Genomic DNA, 19,806 nt, shown 5'->3' on the forward strand with positions numbered 1-19,806 from the left:
TGCAAAGAATTGACGGATCAAATTTAATCCATCAGTTCAGATTTTCGTATTGAACAAGAATGGCTTTCTCACTTGAATATAATTATATTACTTGGTGAGGATGACATCGCCATCCACTCTACAGAAAATATAAATGTTCTATGAGTCAGCAAGTGCATGGATTTGCAGTATTAGCTGAATTGACCGTGTTGATCAACAGTGCCGCCGGTTGGCTTCCAGAGAAAGACTCTCTCTCTCTCTCTCTCTCTCTCTCTCTCTCTCTCTTTCTCTCTCCCAACAATTATAAAAGTTCAATGGTCTTGGTATGTGACAATGTAATAATGAATCAATTTTATTATAATACAAATATTTACATAAAATATGATACCCTTGTAGTAAAGAGACTATACATTGAGTTCAACACATGAAAAGTTTTAAATGTGTGAGAAACCTTTGGACGGTATCTACGGCAACGAATTGACATTTGTTGGTTCCAACACCACTCAGGCAATTTCTGCCTAACTATTCTTGTAACATTCATATTTTTTTCTCATTGTAGTAGCAAAAAAACAGCTACTCTGACAGATCATAAGCATGTATTGACAAAATTAATAACATTGAGATACCACAATGTGTACTTCCAGATGCTTTATCTGGTCCCTACTTTAAATTCAAACGGTTGTAATTATGGTCTTGTTTAAAGGGCCTGAAGCTGTATCTTTTGGCTATTTTTTCAGAACTTTTGTTTTGTAGTTTCCCTACACTTTCTGCATTGAATCCCTAAACTGTAATTTAATGCCAAGTATTTAGCATATCAACACAACCTATATGAGTATAATCTCCATTGTTATTGTTGAAAATTGTATTCAAGTCCGGACTAGAATTCATTTGTAAACAATAAACAATGATCACTACACACATACAAGCTGTGTTGACAAAAAGAATACTTGAAATTTCAGCATGACAAACGGATTAGGGTCAGACACGGTAGTTGATATACAGAAGCAGAATACTGAAAAACGTGCCACAAGTTACAGCTTATGTCCGTTTAAACGGACTGAATCTTGTCTTCAACAGCACACAATGTGTTATTATAGACTGAATAGCACAATGCCAGTACAGTTGATGGCCGATGCTTTGGCAACAGAACTTTGAAAACAATCCTGTATGTTCACTGAACAGTTTGGACGGGTATGTTGTAAAATGGATGCAATATTCCTGGCAATATTTGTGACAGTTTGTAATTCGCAAAGAGGAATTCATCCTTTTGCAGTATACCAAAAGATACAGGCTAATTATCTAGAAAGGATGGGTTACACCTGCTATAAAAGCTATGACAAAGTATTGACGCCAAGTTTACATTAAGAAGGAGATTCATGCACTAAGGCCAAACAGCTTCGACAAGTATTCAAAAGTATGTAGGTATTGGATATTCAAATCTTAAATATTGCTGACTTATCATCAAAATATTTTATTTACATCTTTCAGGGGAAAAAAGTGAAGTTTTATACACAATAAATAAACAATTCAACCATGCAAGTTAATATGGGGGCACAATTACATGAAAACACTACACGCATAAAATGAAGCTAAACTTTACAATGGATGTATAACTGTATAAATCAAAAGCATAGCATAGTCTGTGTATGTTTAATGCTTGATCTTGAAAAAGAAGAAAACCTGATTGTAATGGAAAGAAAATTGATACAACAGATACAAAATCTTGAAATGGCAGTCTGTACAACTGATTGATAAAAATCAGATCGGAAAGTAGAGAAAAATATTTACAGAGAGAAACAATGTTGACGTTGAAAGTAATACTTTGAGTCAGAAAGAAGTAGTTTGCATGGTGCACTGTGTGTACATCATTGAGTTGGAGTACCCTCCATGGAGAGCATTACAATCCCTGCATAGTCTGTACTTTCATTTCCGTTGATAGGTACTGCAACAATTATACTGATGGGGTTTTTCCCAAAACTTTTGCATCTTGTTATGGTTTTCATACACAAGCCCTGTGATGCCCACTGTAAACTGCTTTACCGATAACACTCATATTCACATTTCAGTCCATTGGGTTTTTTTCTGTTTGTTGTTTGGCTGTTGCATTATGGGAAGGCTACTCCGTAGAATTCGTGACCAGGGGTGTTGAAACATTTGTAGGAACACAGTAGAGCTCTGACTGGAATCGTTCCAGTTGCATTATTGGTTTTCAATTCCTGTAAACAAAAATACAATACGATAAACTTGTTTACACTTTGCATGGGTGACGTACGTGGCTTCACAACTGACTGACTTTCACTGGTAAAGTGCAGTGGCTGACAAGGTTAACTTATATCTGATTCATAGGAACTCAAGAAACCTGAAACTACGGCAATCTACCTGATTGACAGTTTGGAAATAATCCAATAAGAAGGATGAGTTTCAGCCAACCAATTGGCAAACAGCTTCCGAGATGCTGCACGGAGCCTGATTTACATGCACTGATCTGTAGTGTAGGCAGGTCAAAATCAAGTTCAACTACATGTTCTGAAGGAAGATATTTTTAATAATTGATCTGTGAATGTTTTTACAGTCATGCTGATTTTCAAACCCATGCCACTAAGACTAATGCTGATTGGTTGATTCAACTGTTGCAAACAGCAAGAGACAAATCACTATCTTTATTAACTGTACGTTGGATTCACTTGATACTCAAACACACTTGGCGATACATCATTGACTGATCCTTATGGCCACTATTTCCACTACAGTTGAATAGAGTATTACAGATTTGTTAAATCAATCTACCTACCTTGTGGGCGTCCACAAACCTGACACATTCCAGCCAGGTGTTGAGAAACGACTCTCCACACAGAGCACATTTACTGGCCTGGGCTAGCATGTCTTTCACATTGGGATAGTGTCGGATGGCCTTCCTCAGGTAAGACCACCTAGGCATTGAAGAAACAATAAAATATTATTTCACTGCGGGGTGTAGGCATAACCCTGGATAGTGGAGGCAAGGCAAAGGAACTATATGCTACAGGAGTGATGACTTTGTTGCCTGCAGGGGGCAGAAAAATACTATCATGACTGACGACAGTGGTGGTTCATGTATTTAATATATATATATATATATATATATATATATATATATATATATATATATATATATATATATATATATATATATATATATATATATATATATATATATATATATATATATATATATATATATATATATATATATATATCAGTGGTGGTTGCCATTGTATTATATATATATATAATATGCATGCCCACCTGCAACACAATATAAACAGTTCTATTGCCGCCAAACCTTCACTCCTGATGATTGCTTAGCGCATGAAACAGCCTGTAGAGTGACAACTACAAGTTCCTTGATTCTCAGTATATATATATAATATATATATATATATATATATATATATATATATATATATATATATATATATATTATATATATATATATATACTGTGCTCTCGCTGTCGCTCGTAACGTTCGTAAATTACGAACAAAAATGAAAATTTACGAAAAAAAATAAATGCCCGATCGGCCATTTACGAACAATTTTGTTATTTTTGAAGCCTGATTTTCGGTCAAGATTGTGAATTCCGGGGAAATACTGTCATATCTCGTCTTTCAAAACCTACGCTGCCCCTATCATCGGCGCATCGACACATGGTGATAGCTAGCTTTGGACTTTGACCTGTGATAACATGAGCATGCGCGAAAAGGTTTCAAGATCCCCGGGTCTTGTACTCTCATAGTGGCATGTCATGCATTACCATCCCATTACGGTAGTTTCGAGACACCCTAACACTCACATGCTGTCAACTTTCCGAATGGACGTTGAAGCGGATCGAGGGAAGCGGGCAGTTACAAATGCTTTTAGATAATTCATTGTATCCTCAGCTGGGAAAGAAAGTTGGGCATAAAAACGGCAACTGATATGAAAAATACGAAACAATGAAACCACAGAGCTAGAAGAGATCAAGAACAGTCAGCCTGAAAGACAGTCGAACTACAGCAGAACTGCAGTCCGGACCGCGCATGGTTGAACGATGTACTGCAAAGTGTTTGTCTGTGCATGGAGGTGGAAGCGAGCCGGAATCTTAGACGTCATAGATTTGTCATTTGGCGATCTGCAAATTGAATTTTTCAGTCAGCTTGCCAATTTTAATAGGTTTCCTTCAAAATATTTTACAAGAAACTGTCTCAGCAAATGTTATGAATACTGATAGTTTTCTATGATCCAGAGAAAATGCTGTGCACATTCCCATTACCAAAAAGTTATCCAGACAAAAAATAAATGACGATCATCAGCAGCGTTTAAAAGTGTAACTGTCTCTAAGAAAACATTAGTAGTTTGCGTACTTAAATTTGATTGAGATGAGATAAAATTTGTGCGAAACCACAGACTGCCAAATGTTCTGATCAGTGGTGTTTTAAAAGAATTTTAGAGATGAACATGGCATAATGACTGCAGCTATAGAGGCACCATCTAGTACCTATGGATGACATGCATACTTTCAAAGTAACAGAGCTTTCCAAATATGAAAAACAGGGACAGATTTTCTAGCATCTAAAACTTGTGCAAACACTGATAATATTTGATAATATTAATGACCGCTTCATATATTAATATATATAATCATCAACCACTGACTACACACACAAAGGGAGTTATGATTTGTGTCACAATATACTTGAAAATGTTATGTTGTGTAATAAAGATCGAGTAATTGAATAACATTCATTGGCCGGTTGACCAAAATTACACACTTTATTGAGACAAGGAAGAAATTTCAATGTTACAAGCATTCATGACCCATGATGTACTGTGTTATTCAATGGATCTTTTGAAAATGCGTATCAAAATATGAGTGTTCATTGTCAAAAAAACTAAAAAGGGATTTTTCATTTTTTTGTCTATAATGAAATCATTCATCATTTCTATCCCCTTAAAATCATTTATTGAGTACCAGAAGTGCTTGTTGAAAATTGGCAGGCTCAGAATAACACAATTTGTGCTTACTAATATTTTTTGAACCCAATTCGTAAATTTACTAACAATTTCGAAAGGCCAGGGAGAGCACAGATATATATATATATATATATATATATATATATATATATATATATATATATATATAATATATATATATTATATATATATAATACAATGATATATATATATATATATATATATATATATATATATATAATATATATATATATATATATATAATATATATATATATATATATATATATACACTTTGAAAGCCATCGTGTTATGGCATAATATATATATATATATATATATATATATATATATATATATATATATATATATATATATATATATATATATATATATATATATATATATATATATATATATATATATATATATATATATGCCATCACACCGATGGCTTTCAAAGTGGTGATGGCCAGGGAAATACCAAATTAATAGTGGCTGCCATAGTAGTGGTGGCCTAGCTCTGTTAAGGTCCAGGAAAATATTGGTGACAGTGATTGGTACTGGTGGTGTGATCAAAGGAAAAAAACTATGGTGTTGGTGGCTACTATAGTATTTGTGATGAGCATGAGGAAGGTAAATATTGCCTTGATAGTTACAGTGGCTGTTGTAGCAATGGCATGGTGAAGAAACTAACATCAGAAGAGATGCCAAGGCCAAGAAATGTATTTCACTTTTTTTGATGAAAGTTTTTCATTGATTTTAACTCTTAAAAGTCAATGACTATTTCAATTTTAGAAAAACTATGCCAACACAATTTCCTTATTTTGATGGACATTTTATGGACATTTTCGAGTGGACAATAATTCTATCAGACCCCGATCAGCCAACTTCAAACAAATCATCTGAAACTTTGTACATGTAATTGTAGGCAACAACATCTATTGGAAGTTGGGATTTATTTGGCCTCTATGATGCCCATGTCATAATACCATCATCCAACTGGAAGAAATGACAAGGTGATTCAGTGTTCAAATTCAAATAATACTCAACATTCCTGCTCTATGCTGTGGATAGATTTTGAGAGTACAATATGACAAAGATTTTGATTTGACATGCTGGATAACAAATTAAACAGACAAAGGGGGACATCAAATAAGACTGGCATAATCTACCTTGCCATAGTCACCATAATGTTGCTGGTCGCTCACATTCCTTTGTTACCAAAAGGAATTTACAACAATGAGACTTAAGGCGTGGCCTGAGAATTTATTTCAGTTGAAAGGTCAAAATGACCATTTTCGATCTTTTTTTGTTTTGCACTCAGCATTCTATTAGTAGTCACTGCACACAACACACTCTTGTGAAAGAACGCCCAGTTTTGTTTTAATTGCTTGATAAGACTTAAATCGTCATCAAACCTGGAAAATTGGGTTACCAATACACTGTTAGAGGGCAATGAGGAGATTGAAAGAGGAAAATACAGTACCAATGGAAAAAGTCATGGAAAACAGGAATGGAGGGAAGGTACAGATGAAGCCTGAAGACAAACAGATTTCAAGAATGAGAAATCAAATTTGGAATGTAACGACACAGATGATGATACAGATGATGAGGTTTTTATGACCGGAAGGAGAATTTTCAAACTTGGGGGGGGGGGAAATCTGTAAGCAAAATTTACACTTTGGGCATTGGTTTAATGCTCTTGGAAGGAACAGTAATGGTACTCAGGCTGCAGTCAACAATGTATGGTGGTGAAGCATCATTTATCTTTGAAGTTGACGTAAAAAGCCAGTGAAAATTAATGACTGGTGAAAACTACATGTTTCATGGAGATTTTGTTGAACTTGCACAGGAACTTAAGGTGATGGATGAAATACAGCAACAGTTTCAAACTTTAAAGGATCAGAATGAATAAGTTGATTTTTGATTTTTAGGGGGTATGCTGATGGTGCACTTAAATATAACACATGGCATGCACTAAATATGCAGAAAATGGAGAGTAAATTACACATATTGCAATCATATGAGGGTAAAGTTGAAAACAGAAGATGTGAACTTTGGGCAAAGAGTTTGAAAATTTGCTTAAGAAGCTATTCTACAGTAGCAGCACACACAGCAACTTACGCCTCGTTTTCTTCCCAAAATAATTCATCGCCGTATCGAACCAATTTGCGTCTTTAGTGACAATTGCAGCAAAATAAAATAAAAAGCAAAATCGCAGCAAAAAAATAAAGCAAACATGCACATGCAATGATGTTAAAATAAATAAACATGTGAAACACAGGTTCAAAATAAGCTATGAGAAATTGCTAAGCAAAAGATGTGTATATCATACAGTAATTGCTTTGTGATTTAATAAGTTCTGCATAGATGAGCAATTGGAATTAACGCTATGTTAAACTTAATTACTGACAATGTTATCGGGTTAATATCCCAATGAGTAGGAACAGGGTTTTCAATGAGTTGGGTTGACATTAATGCAGTGAATGAAAATGTTTATGAATTATTTGACATGATCAATTTATCGATATTTAAAAAATAATGATTTGTCCATTAGCTATGTATTGGGTTCACAGTTAGTGTGCTACAGAAATTGGTCAGGGGGAACCAAGGTCAGAACTTTTTGACTTTGTCCACAGAGTTGCAATAGCCAGTTTTCACAAGTGATATCTTTATTACCAGTTATTTTGGAAGACTTAGGGAGCACTGTGAGGGGGAAATATTCATCTTATTAGCAATGACGACTGACAAAATGGCATCTGCTTACCTATCTTTGAGCTCTTTCAAAATATATCTTGCAACTATTTCCTGTAAAAGAAAGAAATTTTCAGCTTAATGATCTTGCTCTTTCAAATCATTTGGAATTTCAGTTCCCATTCGTTTGTCTTCCAGAGTGTGATATGCATACATGTAGGTAAACTCAATCTACGATCTAGCCAGTTAATTTACAGCTGTAACGCTGGCAGTGTCTAAAACCAACTGGTTACAAACTAGACCAACATTAAATCGGTGTTATCAAGACATCAATGTATGTGTGATTCTGAAAGTTCTACTCAGGGCACTCTTTTTGTTTTATTTCTTTAAGAACTACACAACTGAAAACCATTTTTAGAAGATAAGAAATTTCAAAACGTTGAAGATCGGAATTTCACAATGTTCATTTGCACTGCCCAAGTTGCAGTAAACGAATTCTAAGTACCTTACAAATGATTTTGCCACCTTCATGAGTCATAATAAAAATCTAAGGCAGTCTACCATATTTTCAATATGATGGATCTCTACAGGTACACTACACATGACTACAGAAGCCAAAGTAAAATTTTAGGTTATACGGAAATTTCATATCAGAAATGCCTAAAAACTGGAAAAGATGCATAAGTTTAGCTAGTTTCATGAATAGACATAACTTTTTGCCAAGGCAGAAGTTATATCAGTGTCAAAAGTGTTTATTAGATCACCATCTCAAACTTGCTGTGGTGAGAAGTCGACATTTTGCCCACAATGCATTGCAAAATCATGTACCTGACCCCTTAGCACAAGACAAAAGCTATTTAATTTTACGGTAGCGAGAATTAAAGACACTGTGCGCCCCTTAATAAGACTACAGTGCACTGTTGGCAATGACATTAAGGGCTCAAGCGTTTTGTCAGTAACCTGGGGCATCTTAAAACTTAAGAGCTATAGTAAATCAGGGTGATCTGCAGACTTTAAAAAAATCTGGCAAATTTCCAACATTTGTAATACCTCTCACGCTAACCCATCATTTGTCGTACTTTGCATATCTAATCTGTTGAAATGAACATCATTCAGATAAAACAGTATGTTGCTAGGTTTCCATCACCATAGCAACTGCCAGATACTCTTTGTTTCATTCCATCTCTGTTTATTTGTCACCAGAACATGACGCCATACCTTCAGAGACAATATTTCTTCTTCCTGGATGGAGTGTACGGGTAGTTGTTGCAGGAGTGGGTTCTCCTCACTGTACAATTCCCGAAGGGGCAGCTTATTTAACTGTTAAGTTGCAAAGCAAAGAAAAACAGGTTATTTCACAGTTGAAGTGGTAATTGTAGTTGCCAAGATGCAATTTGAGTTTATCTAAAAATAGCCTTTGTTTTCATTCAGCTAACATATTACGGAAACATACCACTGAAATATGATCTGCTCAGGTCGTTCGTTTTAATATTTTCAGTAAATCTAGTTGCACATTCTCACACAGGTGTGTTACAATGAGTATTTAATTTTCATTAATAACAGAGCAAAAAATTATTTCTCACCCTTGACCTCTTACAAAATGATACAGTAATACCTTTTATATTACTTTCAACTTTCAAGTTCAACTGCCAACATGAAAACTAAAAAAGAATGTTTACATTTATCATTAATTCTCACACACAATAAGATGATGATGATAACTTCACTGTTCAGACCTTGGCACTGCATAACCAATGATCTACAAACATTAATATTGTCTACTTTGCATAGGGCACTTCCACTCTCAATTTTTTGTGGCTCATTTTTTGTAAAAACAAATGCAAAAAAAGGCTGAAATGGCCAGTCTAAATTGACATGTGCAAGATAGGAGACAAGAACACCATTTTTTCTAGGTCATTGCCAGTGGTACAATATTGTTTTCAATTTCTCCTAAGCCATTTAAGACAGTCTATACTTTTCAGTTCGGCCAACTTTGGAGAAAGCAAAATATGAACGTAACAAGCGAAATTGAAAATACATGCAGGGTATCAAATTCTGTTTAATGGATATTTTGAGAGTACCCGGTACCAAGCGCTGAATAAGAAAACGCAGAAAAGTATCCTTTTCCTGCAAATTAAGTCTTGCATGCAAAATTTCTAAGAGGCGTCTGAAAATTGAGCTGGCACCTGGCAAAATACCAGCAGGTCTATTAGCCATATTACTGAGAAATCAATCTCTCTTAACAGTCCCTTTTGTCTTAAACAAATAGCTGAATTAGATTGGCTTGTAGAAGAATTTAATGACCGTAACAACAGATTGCCAGTCAACAGAAAATAACAATGTCAGGGACAGATTGTATGTCCTCCAAGGAGACTATTTGATGCAAGGAAATAGAGCATTATTTGCTATATCAATGAATACATGGTGACCATGAGTACTGGCCACAGATAGGAAGATTGCTAACTTTAAAAGACATTTTTAACTCATGAGTGAACCACCATAGCAACAAAATATAGTAAATATACAGAACTCTTGTGTTACCCCAATTTCACTTCTTTTCTTAGGGACTCCCACCATGATCTTTTCAAACAAACCAAAAATGTTCCTTGAAAACAAAAGGTTAGGGTTACGTATTCATGACATGACGAGGTGATCAGTTACTCTGGAGGAATGTGAGTTCCCTTCTGTGTTTAACAATAAATTTAAAGTTAAATGTAAGTAAAAGCTGAGCACTATGTACACAAATAAATGAAAAATGAGAAAAATTTTGACAAAAAATAAAATGAAATAAATCACCCACCTCTGTTGGAAATATCCTGAGGTCATTGGCTGCTATATCTATGATTTGTAATTTGTACAATTTTCCCACTCCCTCCGGAAGTTCTTTTATTCTGTTCTGTTGGAGGTAGAGTTTCTGTAGGTTGACAAGGAAGCCATTTCTAGCGGCAACATGGAGATCTGGTTGTGGGCTGCATGCAGCTCATGCAGCTCACTGAGAGCACACAATTCTGATGGCAGTGTCGTCAACATGTTTCTGTCCACACTCAGAGATTGCAGCTTTGTTAATCTGGTATCAAGGGGAAAACAAGAAATTACTGTTAATGTTGGGGGGGGAGATGACCACCTCGGCTTATGTCCTGCATACCCTAAGAACTGTACCCTTATCATATTGTTTGTGGTGAGGAGTTGAAACCATTTACAGAGAAATGGGGGAGGGATGATGCGTGAAAGTGTAAAAAATAAGGTACGTTTCAGCAGCTTGAGTTTAGGCATGCAGTTGGTACATTATGACCCCTGTCATTGATCCAACTATATAGAATTATTCTTTTTTTGCAGCAGGTCAAAAAATCAAAGAAATAGAGCCCTAATCAAACTATATTAGTAAAAGGGGAGGTAGAGCAAAACAAAACAAGAATAATCAAGTTTAGTTTGTTCCTGAACTCCATGTATGTAATGTAATTTACACCAAGGACAGTATATAAGAAAGAGTTACTGATTTTTGACACACAGGAGCTGGCAAAGTTCACTTTTCAAAAAGGTTTAAAGTTCAAAGTTTACAGTATTTTACAATCTCTTGTCTTTTAGACACCTGTTTCATATGAAAGACTAGTATTTTCTGCAAGCCTAGGTCTTACGACCCTGTATTAGTACCCTGGCCTCGTCGGAGAAGATTTTTCTGGTTACACTCATGCAAGTCTGGTATGTTGATAAGCACGGATCAAGTACTTGTTCTCAAACAGGTATTTTAAAGTGATATCACGGTACTGTAAGAATTTTTTCATTTGACGGCACAGAATATTAATCGAATTAGAATAGCGTTTGAAGTTGTGGTGTTTGGACATTCCAGCTGAAAAATTATCATCATACTGCAGTAATGAATATTCTCATTGGAAGAACCCCCCCCTCCCTACTTGAAAGCCCTTATTCTATTTGTTGATTATCCATCGACCTTTGAACCTGTAGATCTTGGTGGGAGATCAATTGTGACTGTGGAATAGCTATTGACACTGAGATGTCATCAACACTGTTTTGGTTTCAAGTACCGGTACTGGTATACTTTCCACTCTGAGATGTCGTCAACACTGTTTTGATTTCAAGTACTGGTATAGTTTCCACTGTGTCCATACAAGTGAAAAGGAACGTAAAACCCTGACGGATTATAAGAGTATAGTAGGGAAAACATGCCCGCTTTTCAATGGCTCTCACAATTGAAATTGAGGGGAGGTTTATAACAGGGTACTCTGAAACAAGATGGACAAAAACACAAGCACAGACGATTCAAGTATTTTAAATGTCATACTTACTTGTTTATTCCAGCTGGGAGTGCCTTCAGTTTGTTGTTATTAAGATTCAACAATATCAGGTTTCTGAGTCCACCTGTTGAAGTAATGCCAGCAGACGGTAAGAGGGAGAGATAATTACAGTTATTGTATGCTCAACATGAAGTTTCAGCTCCATTAACTGCAACTTTTGATGTATTGTAAATTAGTTTTTCACAGTTTCTACAATTTCTTTTTCTAGTGAGTTGTACGCCTATATTTGAGTAAACTCATTCATGGATAGCAATTTCATTGTATGATGTTATTTTGTGCTAGCAACCGAATTTCAGACAAGACTACGATTCAAGTTTCAATAGAACTACAGAGTATTGTACATACACTGTAAATTGTGTTTGTGAAGATGCTGTTTATTATTTCAACACACTTTAACAACAGGGCAATTACTGTATGAAAAAAATAATGTAATTGCTTTCCAGAACAAAAACAATGACTTAATATCAAAAGTAACAGCGTGTAAGGACAGGTGTCATGTGAACTCTTTCAAAGTAGGCTGGTCTTAACTTGGAAACGGTAGCTTGGAACCTCTCCATTGTGTTGAATATCCCCCCCCCCCAATTAATCTAGAGCCCTTCTGTAGTTTAATTATGATACCTTAAATCTTACATTTTGAGTTATCATACCAGAACCTGCAGAGAAGTTCAAGTCAGCAGGAATGCAAACCTTCCAAAAGCAGGGAGACAAAGTGTAGGATTATGAATGCAGTGCGTGCAGAACGTTGCATTGAATAGCTCCATTAAGTGACTTGAGTTCAATGATTTCAATTTCCACATGACACAAATCATCAAGTCTGCTGACTCCAATGTTTCTATCATATCATCTTCATACTTTCAACGATGACATGCAATCACTGTACACAGAAATCCATCCACTAATAAACTAATGGCAGTCCATCTAGTTCAAGTTTAAAAATTAAATGCAGAAACTCAATGTATACTCTGTTATGCTGAGTAGAAGTCAATCAAAAGGTGTACCACCCATGATGACTGATACTCGGAAGATGTATGTGCCTTAGGGACAGTTGTTACGATACACTATGCTTCTGATCTGCTTATGTACACCAATCTTTAACCCTGAGGAGTAACTACCTTCCTTTTGTGCAAATCACACCTTTGACTTTCCCCTTAGCATTAACATATAGTTAGCGGCTTTTTTGAATTTTACTATAGTATGTTGTTTCTGAAATCCTAAATTTTGCGCTGTGACTCATATTATAATATTAATTGCAAAAGGGAATAGTTTCAGTAATGTCTGGACAGAAGTGAAAAACTTTCACTTTCAAGAAGCACACAACTTTAATCCCTGCTGAAGTAAAGCAGGTATATGTGATTAACCCTTATCCTGCCAGACAGTATCACTTCCCCATCAGCCAAGTCAGTAAAAAGCAGTATTGAGCCAATCACAATGTATTTTCACCCACTTGGCTTGGTCTGTTACAGCATCTTTAGTCCAAAAAAATCAAGTTTACAGTATTTATGTTTTCAATAGCTTTCAAATGTTCAATATTATGTTAAAATACACCATATGGAATATGTTCAGTTGTGTTTCATTAATTTTAACCATCTTGACCTGGTGGTGAAATATGGACTTGGCAGGAAAAGGGTTAAAAGAATGAATTGACAATGATCTCCTTGCTGTGTTTCAAGCAATGTCAAGGAGGATCTGGGTATGTATCAAATAATGATCCCTGATGCTTTTTTTGTGTCTTGTCTTTCTTTTGTTTTGTTCTCTTTTTCACACCTGACTCTAAACACAAATGCATCAAGTTTTGCTTCAATGCAAAAGTCACTTACAATTACAAAAGAGTCTTTGTATGTTCATTAGGCATGCCTAAGTAATGCCATTCATGTTGTTTATTACACATAGCTTTCACTTGATTTCGTGCAGTGATTGCACCAATAATCAGAGTTTTAAATCACTCTAAATGAATTACTAAATCTTGATTTGAGGTCCTGAACTCTAAAAGTACATTTATTAATAAAAGCTGATGTACACAAATACATGTATTAAAAAAGGTCTGGTTTAAAGTGAGTGATTCAAGATGTTGCCTGCATGTAGTGATGATGTGTACATCAAATTGTTCATCACATGAACAAGCCCTTTTTTATCATAGACACTTGGAAAAAGGAGTGTTTGTGATCAACCCTGACTCAAAAAGAGACGACTGGTCATCAAATCAGGTTTTGACTGTTTTAAGATGTTTAAAAGATAATCAATTGAACCTATAGGCACTGTTACATAAGCAAGACCCACTAATAGCAAAAAGAAAACACCCAAAGTGAACAAACGCACTGTTTCCACATTGTAAAGCACTTAGAAGTAATACGCTGATCTCAGTTAGAATCCTCTACAACACACAGTAATGATGTTTACCATGATTTTCTGGATAACAATAGGTACAGTGCAGCATGACACTAGATAGTAATCACCTTATTTCAAATCTTTGCCATTGAATATTTTTATTTTTTTACATTGATCAATCTGATCAAAGTTTAATCCTGTCCCTACTATTTCTTGGTACAACCCTATTGTTTACTGTGCCAAAGTCGGACCTCCGTAAAGGGGGCAAGGGGGTGAACAGTGAAGAAATTATGTTTCTGGCAAAGTTAAATATCATTGCAAAATGGCAAGATTTTCATGAGAACTGTACTTTGTGATTGCTTCAGATTCTCTCTTCTCATCTTTGTGTCAATCATTTCATTAAAAACTTATGAATACAAGCTACCAGAACTTGAATTTTTCAAATATCTTGACTTGTTTGCTTTACACAAAATACTGTACCTTAGCAACATTAATAGATATGGCGACTTGTAGTTTTTATCCATTAATTGTCACTTTTTTTTCTGAGAGAGACAGTCAGTCATCTTATTTTTCATACAAACCAACTGGGTAGAATGTTTTACCATTTCCAGTGATTGATCATGCATTCAAACTAGTGCATCCTACCGAGTTCTTGAAATACCGTGCAAACTTAAGAAAATGCACTTGCCTCTATTTAACAATTCCATCATTGATCTCCGCTATATATGATGGATGTGAAAAACTGGTCCATACTCTCGTACAGAACAGAGCATTTACAGTAATGTGCTTACTGACATCAAAACAACTTTGGCTTGCAAAAGATGATGGACAGAGAGAAAATACTGTGTGAACGATACTTTTTTATTCCTTTTCCAGTACATTATCACTACTCTGAAAGTTTTTTGACAATATCAAAGAATCTACGCCACTTGTTAATGTTTCAAGTTCTAGTACGGTATTACTTCATTCGGTAGGAGAAGCTTGTTACTTACCTAAAACTTTCGTATTTAACGTCGTGATTTGATTATGGAAAAGATGCAACGTTTCGAGGCTGTGAAGACTTCCTAATGGCTCTGGCAATTCTGCTAGTAGGTTGTTACCAAGATTAAGTACTGTTAACTGTAATAAACACATTAATTAATATATGGTAATTGATTAATTAATAAAATATAAAACTAGAATTGCATGTCGTTGTAGTTGAAAGGTTCTTATCTTTTGACAAGCATTTAAATGACACAGTGGTTTAAACTTTTATGAAAGACTCTCACTTATCATGAATTATTTACAAGTAAGAATTACTGGGGTTTTGAACGATGGGTTTGTTGCTTGGGAAGCGAATGGAAAGAGCAGGTACCAGCTTCAAGAAAAAACATTGCGGCAATGTCACTATAATACTCAAATATAGATCAGTTGAAACTTAGAAACGGCTGGACTACGCTTATGATCTTTTTATAACGTTGAATTCCTTTCACGACAACTGCTTCTATGTACCGTTCGTGTCGCTGAATATCTTGCGTCACTTATTGTACATTTTGTGTAAATTGGATAGGAGCGTTTATTATGCTCTGCTGGTGTTTTCTAACATTCAGATGTGCATTTAATGACTTGAGTCCACAAACCTGCCGGCGCTATAACTGTGTTCCCAGGCTACGAATACACTGGAACACCGCATACTTTGTTCGGTTCTGTGTACCGAGGTATAGTGACTTCTCGAAACCCGAAGCTCGCGAAAACTAAAGTTTTAACAGCTCCATGGTTTGGAAATGGAACTCCAAAAGAGGAACAGTCAGTCCGAATTCTGACATCAGAACTTCGCATTACGTTTTTTTTTTTCATGATTTCTTTCTTGTGGACGCTTCGCTCGAATATTTATTGAAATTGTGTGGTTTCGTCTGCGCACCACGGGCGCACACGTCCACAACAGTACGACGTCCGGGAGTGTGGCCGTGAATCTACAGACGTAGCAAATGTACTGCATGATGTTTCACCACTGAGTCGACCGTTTTCACAGTTTGTTATTTATGTGCGTCTACACTGGCCGTAACTTCACATCTGTCTATCGATCAACCGATGAGTATCGGGTTAACAGCACACAAGTTCTACCTTTACCGTTATACACAGAACATCTCGGGACGAAAGGTTACAAGCAGGACTGCACCTGCCAGTTTATACTTACGTGTGTGAGAAATCCCAGTTCCTTTGGCAGGCTTGTGATTTTGTTGTTCTTCAAATTCAAACCACTCAAACACTGCAGCTTGCCTATCACTCGTGGAACTGTAGCTAACTCCTTATTCGTCAAACTAAGGTTTTTTGGTTGGCCCTTCAGAGCGCGAAGCAACAGTGTGTCCGCCATTATAGTTTACCTTGGTTGCCTTTGGTTGCTGGAGAATCTCGTACAATCGTACGAGAATACACGGGATTTCGATGTGAACACATATCCGCGCTGCGTGAGCGAGAAAGGCGCTTTTGCGACCGGAGAAATGCGACAACACCATCGTTGTTGCTGACAGGATCAGACAAAAAGTTAATCAGTAGAAAATGGTGTCGATGTATTTCTCCCACCATATTGTCTTGAATTACCACTATAGTATTGTGTTTAACGGAAAGGGTCGTTTCTAAAATTGCCTTTCCAGAAAAAGACATCTGAAGCTTTTCCAACGTTTTGCCGGAGCGACTGAAGTTGTGAATTTAATCTGTCAATCTCTTCCGTTAAGAGAGCTGGTTGACCTATTTGTTTGTTTGTTTACAATTTATTCATATATTTATAATTTATTTTCGTCATTTATTTATTCAGTCATTCAGTCATAATTTATTTTTTGATTTCCGTAGGAGTCGGACATAATAATAATTTCTTCTCCCCGCCAAGACAAACAGTCAGTACTAGTAACTGACATCAACTAATATTGGAACGAAAACAAAGGTATACAATTCGTACTTCAAGAGGGCGCGGTGTCACTCGCTCCTTCATACTTCAGAAACAAATAAATGACATTGTCAGTAAGTTGTAATAGTTGTAACTGTTGATAATTTTTTCACTCCTTTTGATGCTTTGAAACTATTTTTCTGCATTTAATCTGTCATGTCTTGTTGTACTCCTCAAAGCATGTATTATATTTATTTATTTATTTATTTATTTATTTATTTATTTATTTATTTCTTTATTTATTCATTCATTCTTTCTTCTTTCCTTCCTTCCTTCCTTCCTTCCTTTCTTTATTTACCCTTTATTGAGCGTCCGATTTACTCCGAGAATAATATTCTTCGGGGATCACATAATGGTCACGGAATACATGTACATGTACATTGAAGTGTGTAAATGCATATGAAAAGCACATGAAACTAGCTTTTTCTCTAGTATGCACCTCCATGGTAAGAGCCTGTTGAGATACATAGTATTTAGTTGTCATATCAGCCTGTACTCATATAGATTGCGCTGTTATGGTTGACAAGTGAATTCTTGTTCTGACTACTTCAAATGTAAATGTATAGATGCTGTGTTGACTAAATAGTGGGTTTCAGCGTGCTTTTGGAAGCAGAACCAGACAATGTAGCTGACATAAAGAACAAATATAATTTGAATCCTCAAAAGTTACTGTAAAAGAGCGAACACATGTCGCAAATTGAAAAGCGAGTGACACCACGCCCTCCTGAATTTCGAATCGCATGCCTTTGTTTCATTCAAATATTATTTCTTTGTCCTATTCTACCTTTTGAGTCTGGCGGCGCCACCTCGTGACATTTTTTCCAAATTATTCTCATGTTGTGGTTTCGTAGATATAATATGGCACGTGTGTCAGGCACATTCAATACTATAATTGCATCCATCAAGTTAGGCTGCATTCACAAAAAATTGTTTGAGGGGCTGGAGGAATTCAGGGGATTCGAAAATTTTGGGGGTAGTAGAGGGGGAGTTGAAAATTTTGCTCTGCCTGTAGGGGGACTTGAAAATTTTTTTGTTCCCTTGTACGTTTTACATTTTCCAATTCCAAGTTTTTGTAGGTAATTTAATGAAAAATGAATACCATGTTTACGTCATCCAATTGTTGTAATGTTTAACAAAATCTAGAACCATTTTGTCACATTCCATGACTTTTATCTTGAAAAAATCTAAACATGTGCGATTTCTCGTAAAAAAAAAAACCAAAAAAAAAACCAAAAAAAAAATTTGAGCCTAGTAACAGGGTAGAAGCTACAACTGTTGGTGAGTTTTGCAATATTTCTGTGCAATATCAACTACAGTTTCTTGCTGTTTACCTACAGCATCCTCAAACACACATATATTCGACAAAGCCTGTATATAAAAATTTGTATTGGGTGATAATAGAGTCCAGACTTACAGTCAGTTGCAGTGATACAAATGCATGGTACACATACACAGGCTGTGTTAGCAAACTGAATACTGGACAGTTCAACATGCTGCAAGGAGTAGAACAAGAACACAGTTGTACAAACTGGTCAAAAATATTCTCAAAATTTTCAAAATTATTGGCAGCTACTCCCTGCGGGCAGTGTCACTATCAGGTACCGCCCTGCTACTGTAGCTACGGTGTCACTGTCACTGCATATACTTGAGCAGTGATAGAGATAGCTCTGACTCTGATGTACATGGTAGTTGAAGAAGAGTTTGGGTCAAATGACGTTCATGTCAATGAAACATACTTGTAAGCGAGATTAGGCCTGAGAACATACATGGAAGACAAGGAAACTTAAAAAAGTTATCGGGAATTTTTGAATTCTGGCATATGAGAATAATCAAATATTAAAGAAAAAAGATGGGGTCAATATGCTTGATTTTCTAAATTTTCACATTGTCATCATAAAATAATACAAAAGCAAAACTTTGAACTGTAAAACTAAATGAAAAAATAAGTAACTAAATTGAATCTTTTCTTTTTTAACCAAATTTGCCATTATTACACCCAAATTTCAGAGATTAAAACATTTATTTGATCGGAATATTTTAAACTTCCAGTATTGTCAATTTTGAGTACCATCTAATTCATAAATGTCTTGCACTTCGAAGCAAAGTTTTGGTGGGTCACCGTGCTCAGTTTTTTACAATTGACAATTAGCTAGAATTCAGATTTGCTTACTCTCTCATGATCGTCATTTTGTGTGCTCTTCGGCAGGAGCAATTGACCTGGCCAGAGTTAGATTAACTCAAATTGGCTTATACCGATGAAGCCAAAAAGTTCACTGGTGCGTTTAAAAATGAACCAATTTAAGAACTTGCCTTTAGTAGGAATATGATTTTACAAACTGCTAATAGCAGGTAGTGTTGAACATTTGCGAGCGGAACTACGCGATACATGTTATTTTTTTCTGCGCGCACATCATTTGCTAATACGCGGGCTTGTGATAATTTGGGGGGGGGGGTGGGACTTGAAAATTTTTTAGCATATAGAGGGGGGATTTGAACGTTTTTGGTATATTGAGGGGGGTGTGAAAACAATTATCAATCGCGATTTCTCCAGCGGTCTCCCCCAATCATTATTTGTGGAC

At 35.8% G+C, this 19,806-nt stretch overlaps 2 protein-coding genes across 2 annotated transcripts in view; one reads left to right on the top strand and one right to left on the bottom strand.

Moving 5' to 3' along the window:
* Positions 1 to 19,806, top strand: part of LOC139148009 (uncharacterized) — a 497,920-nt gene that overhangs the window by 95,726 nt on the left and 382,388 nt on the right. The window lies entirely within an intron of this gene.
* Positions 306 to 16,690, bottom strand: LOC139147988 (leucine-rich repeat-containing protein 69-like). The gene is given in 9 exon segments (XM_070719242.1): positions 306 to 2,195; positions 2,771 to 2,909; positions 7,740 to 7,780; positions 8,885 to 8,986; positions 10,467 to 10,603; positions 10,606 to 10,733; positions 11,971 to 12,043; positions 15,297 to 15,423; positions 16,481 to 16,690. Coding segments are annotated over 9 exon segments (1,035 nt in total). The 5' UTR covers positions 16,658 to 16,690; the 3' UTR covers positions 306 to 2,084.

This window comes from Ptychodera flava, chromosome 13 (assembly GCF_041260155.1).
Source record: "Ptychodera flava strain L36383 chromosome 13, AS_Pfla_20210202, whole genome shotgun sequence".
NCBI classification, from domain to species: Eukaryota; Metazoa; Hemichordata; class Enteropneusta; family Ptychoderidae; genus Ptychodera; species Ptychodera flava.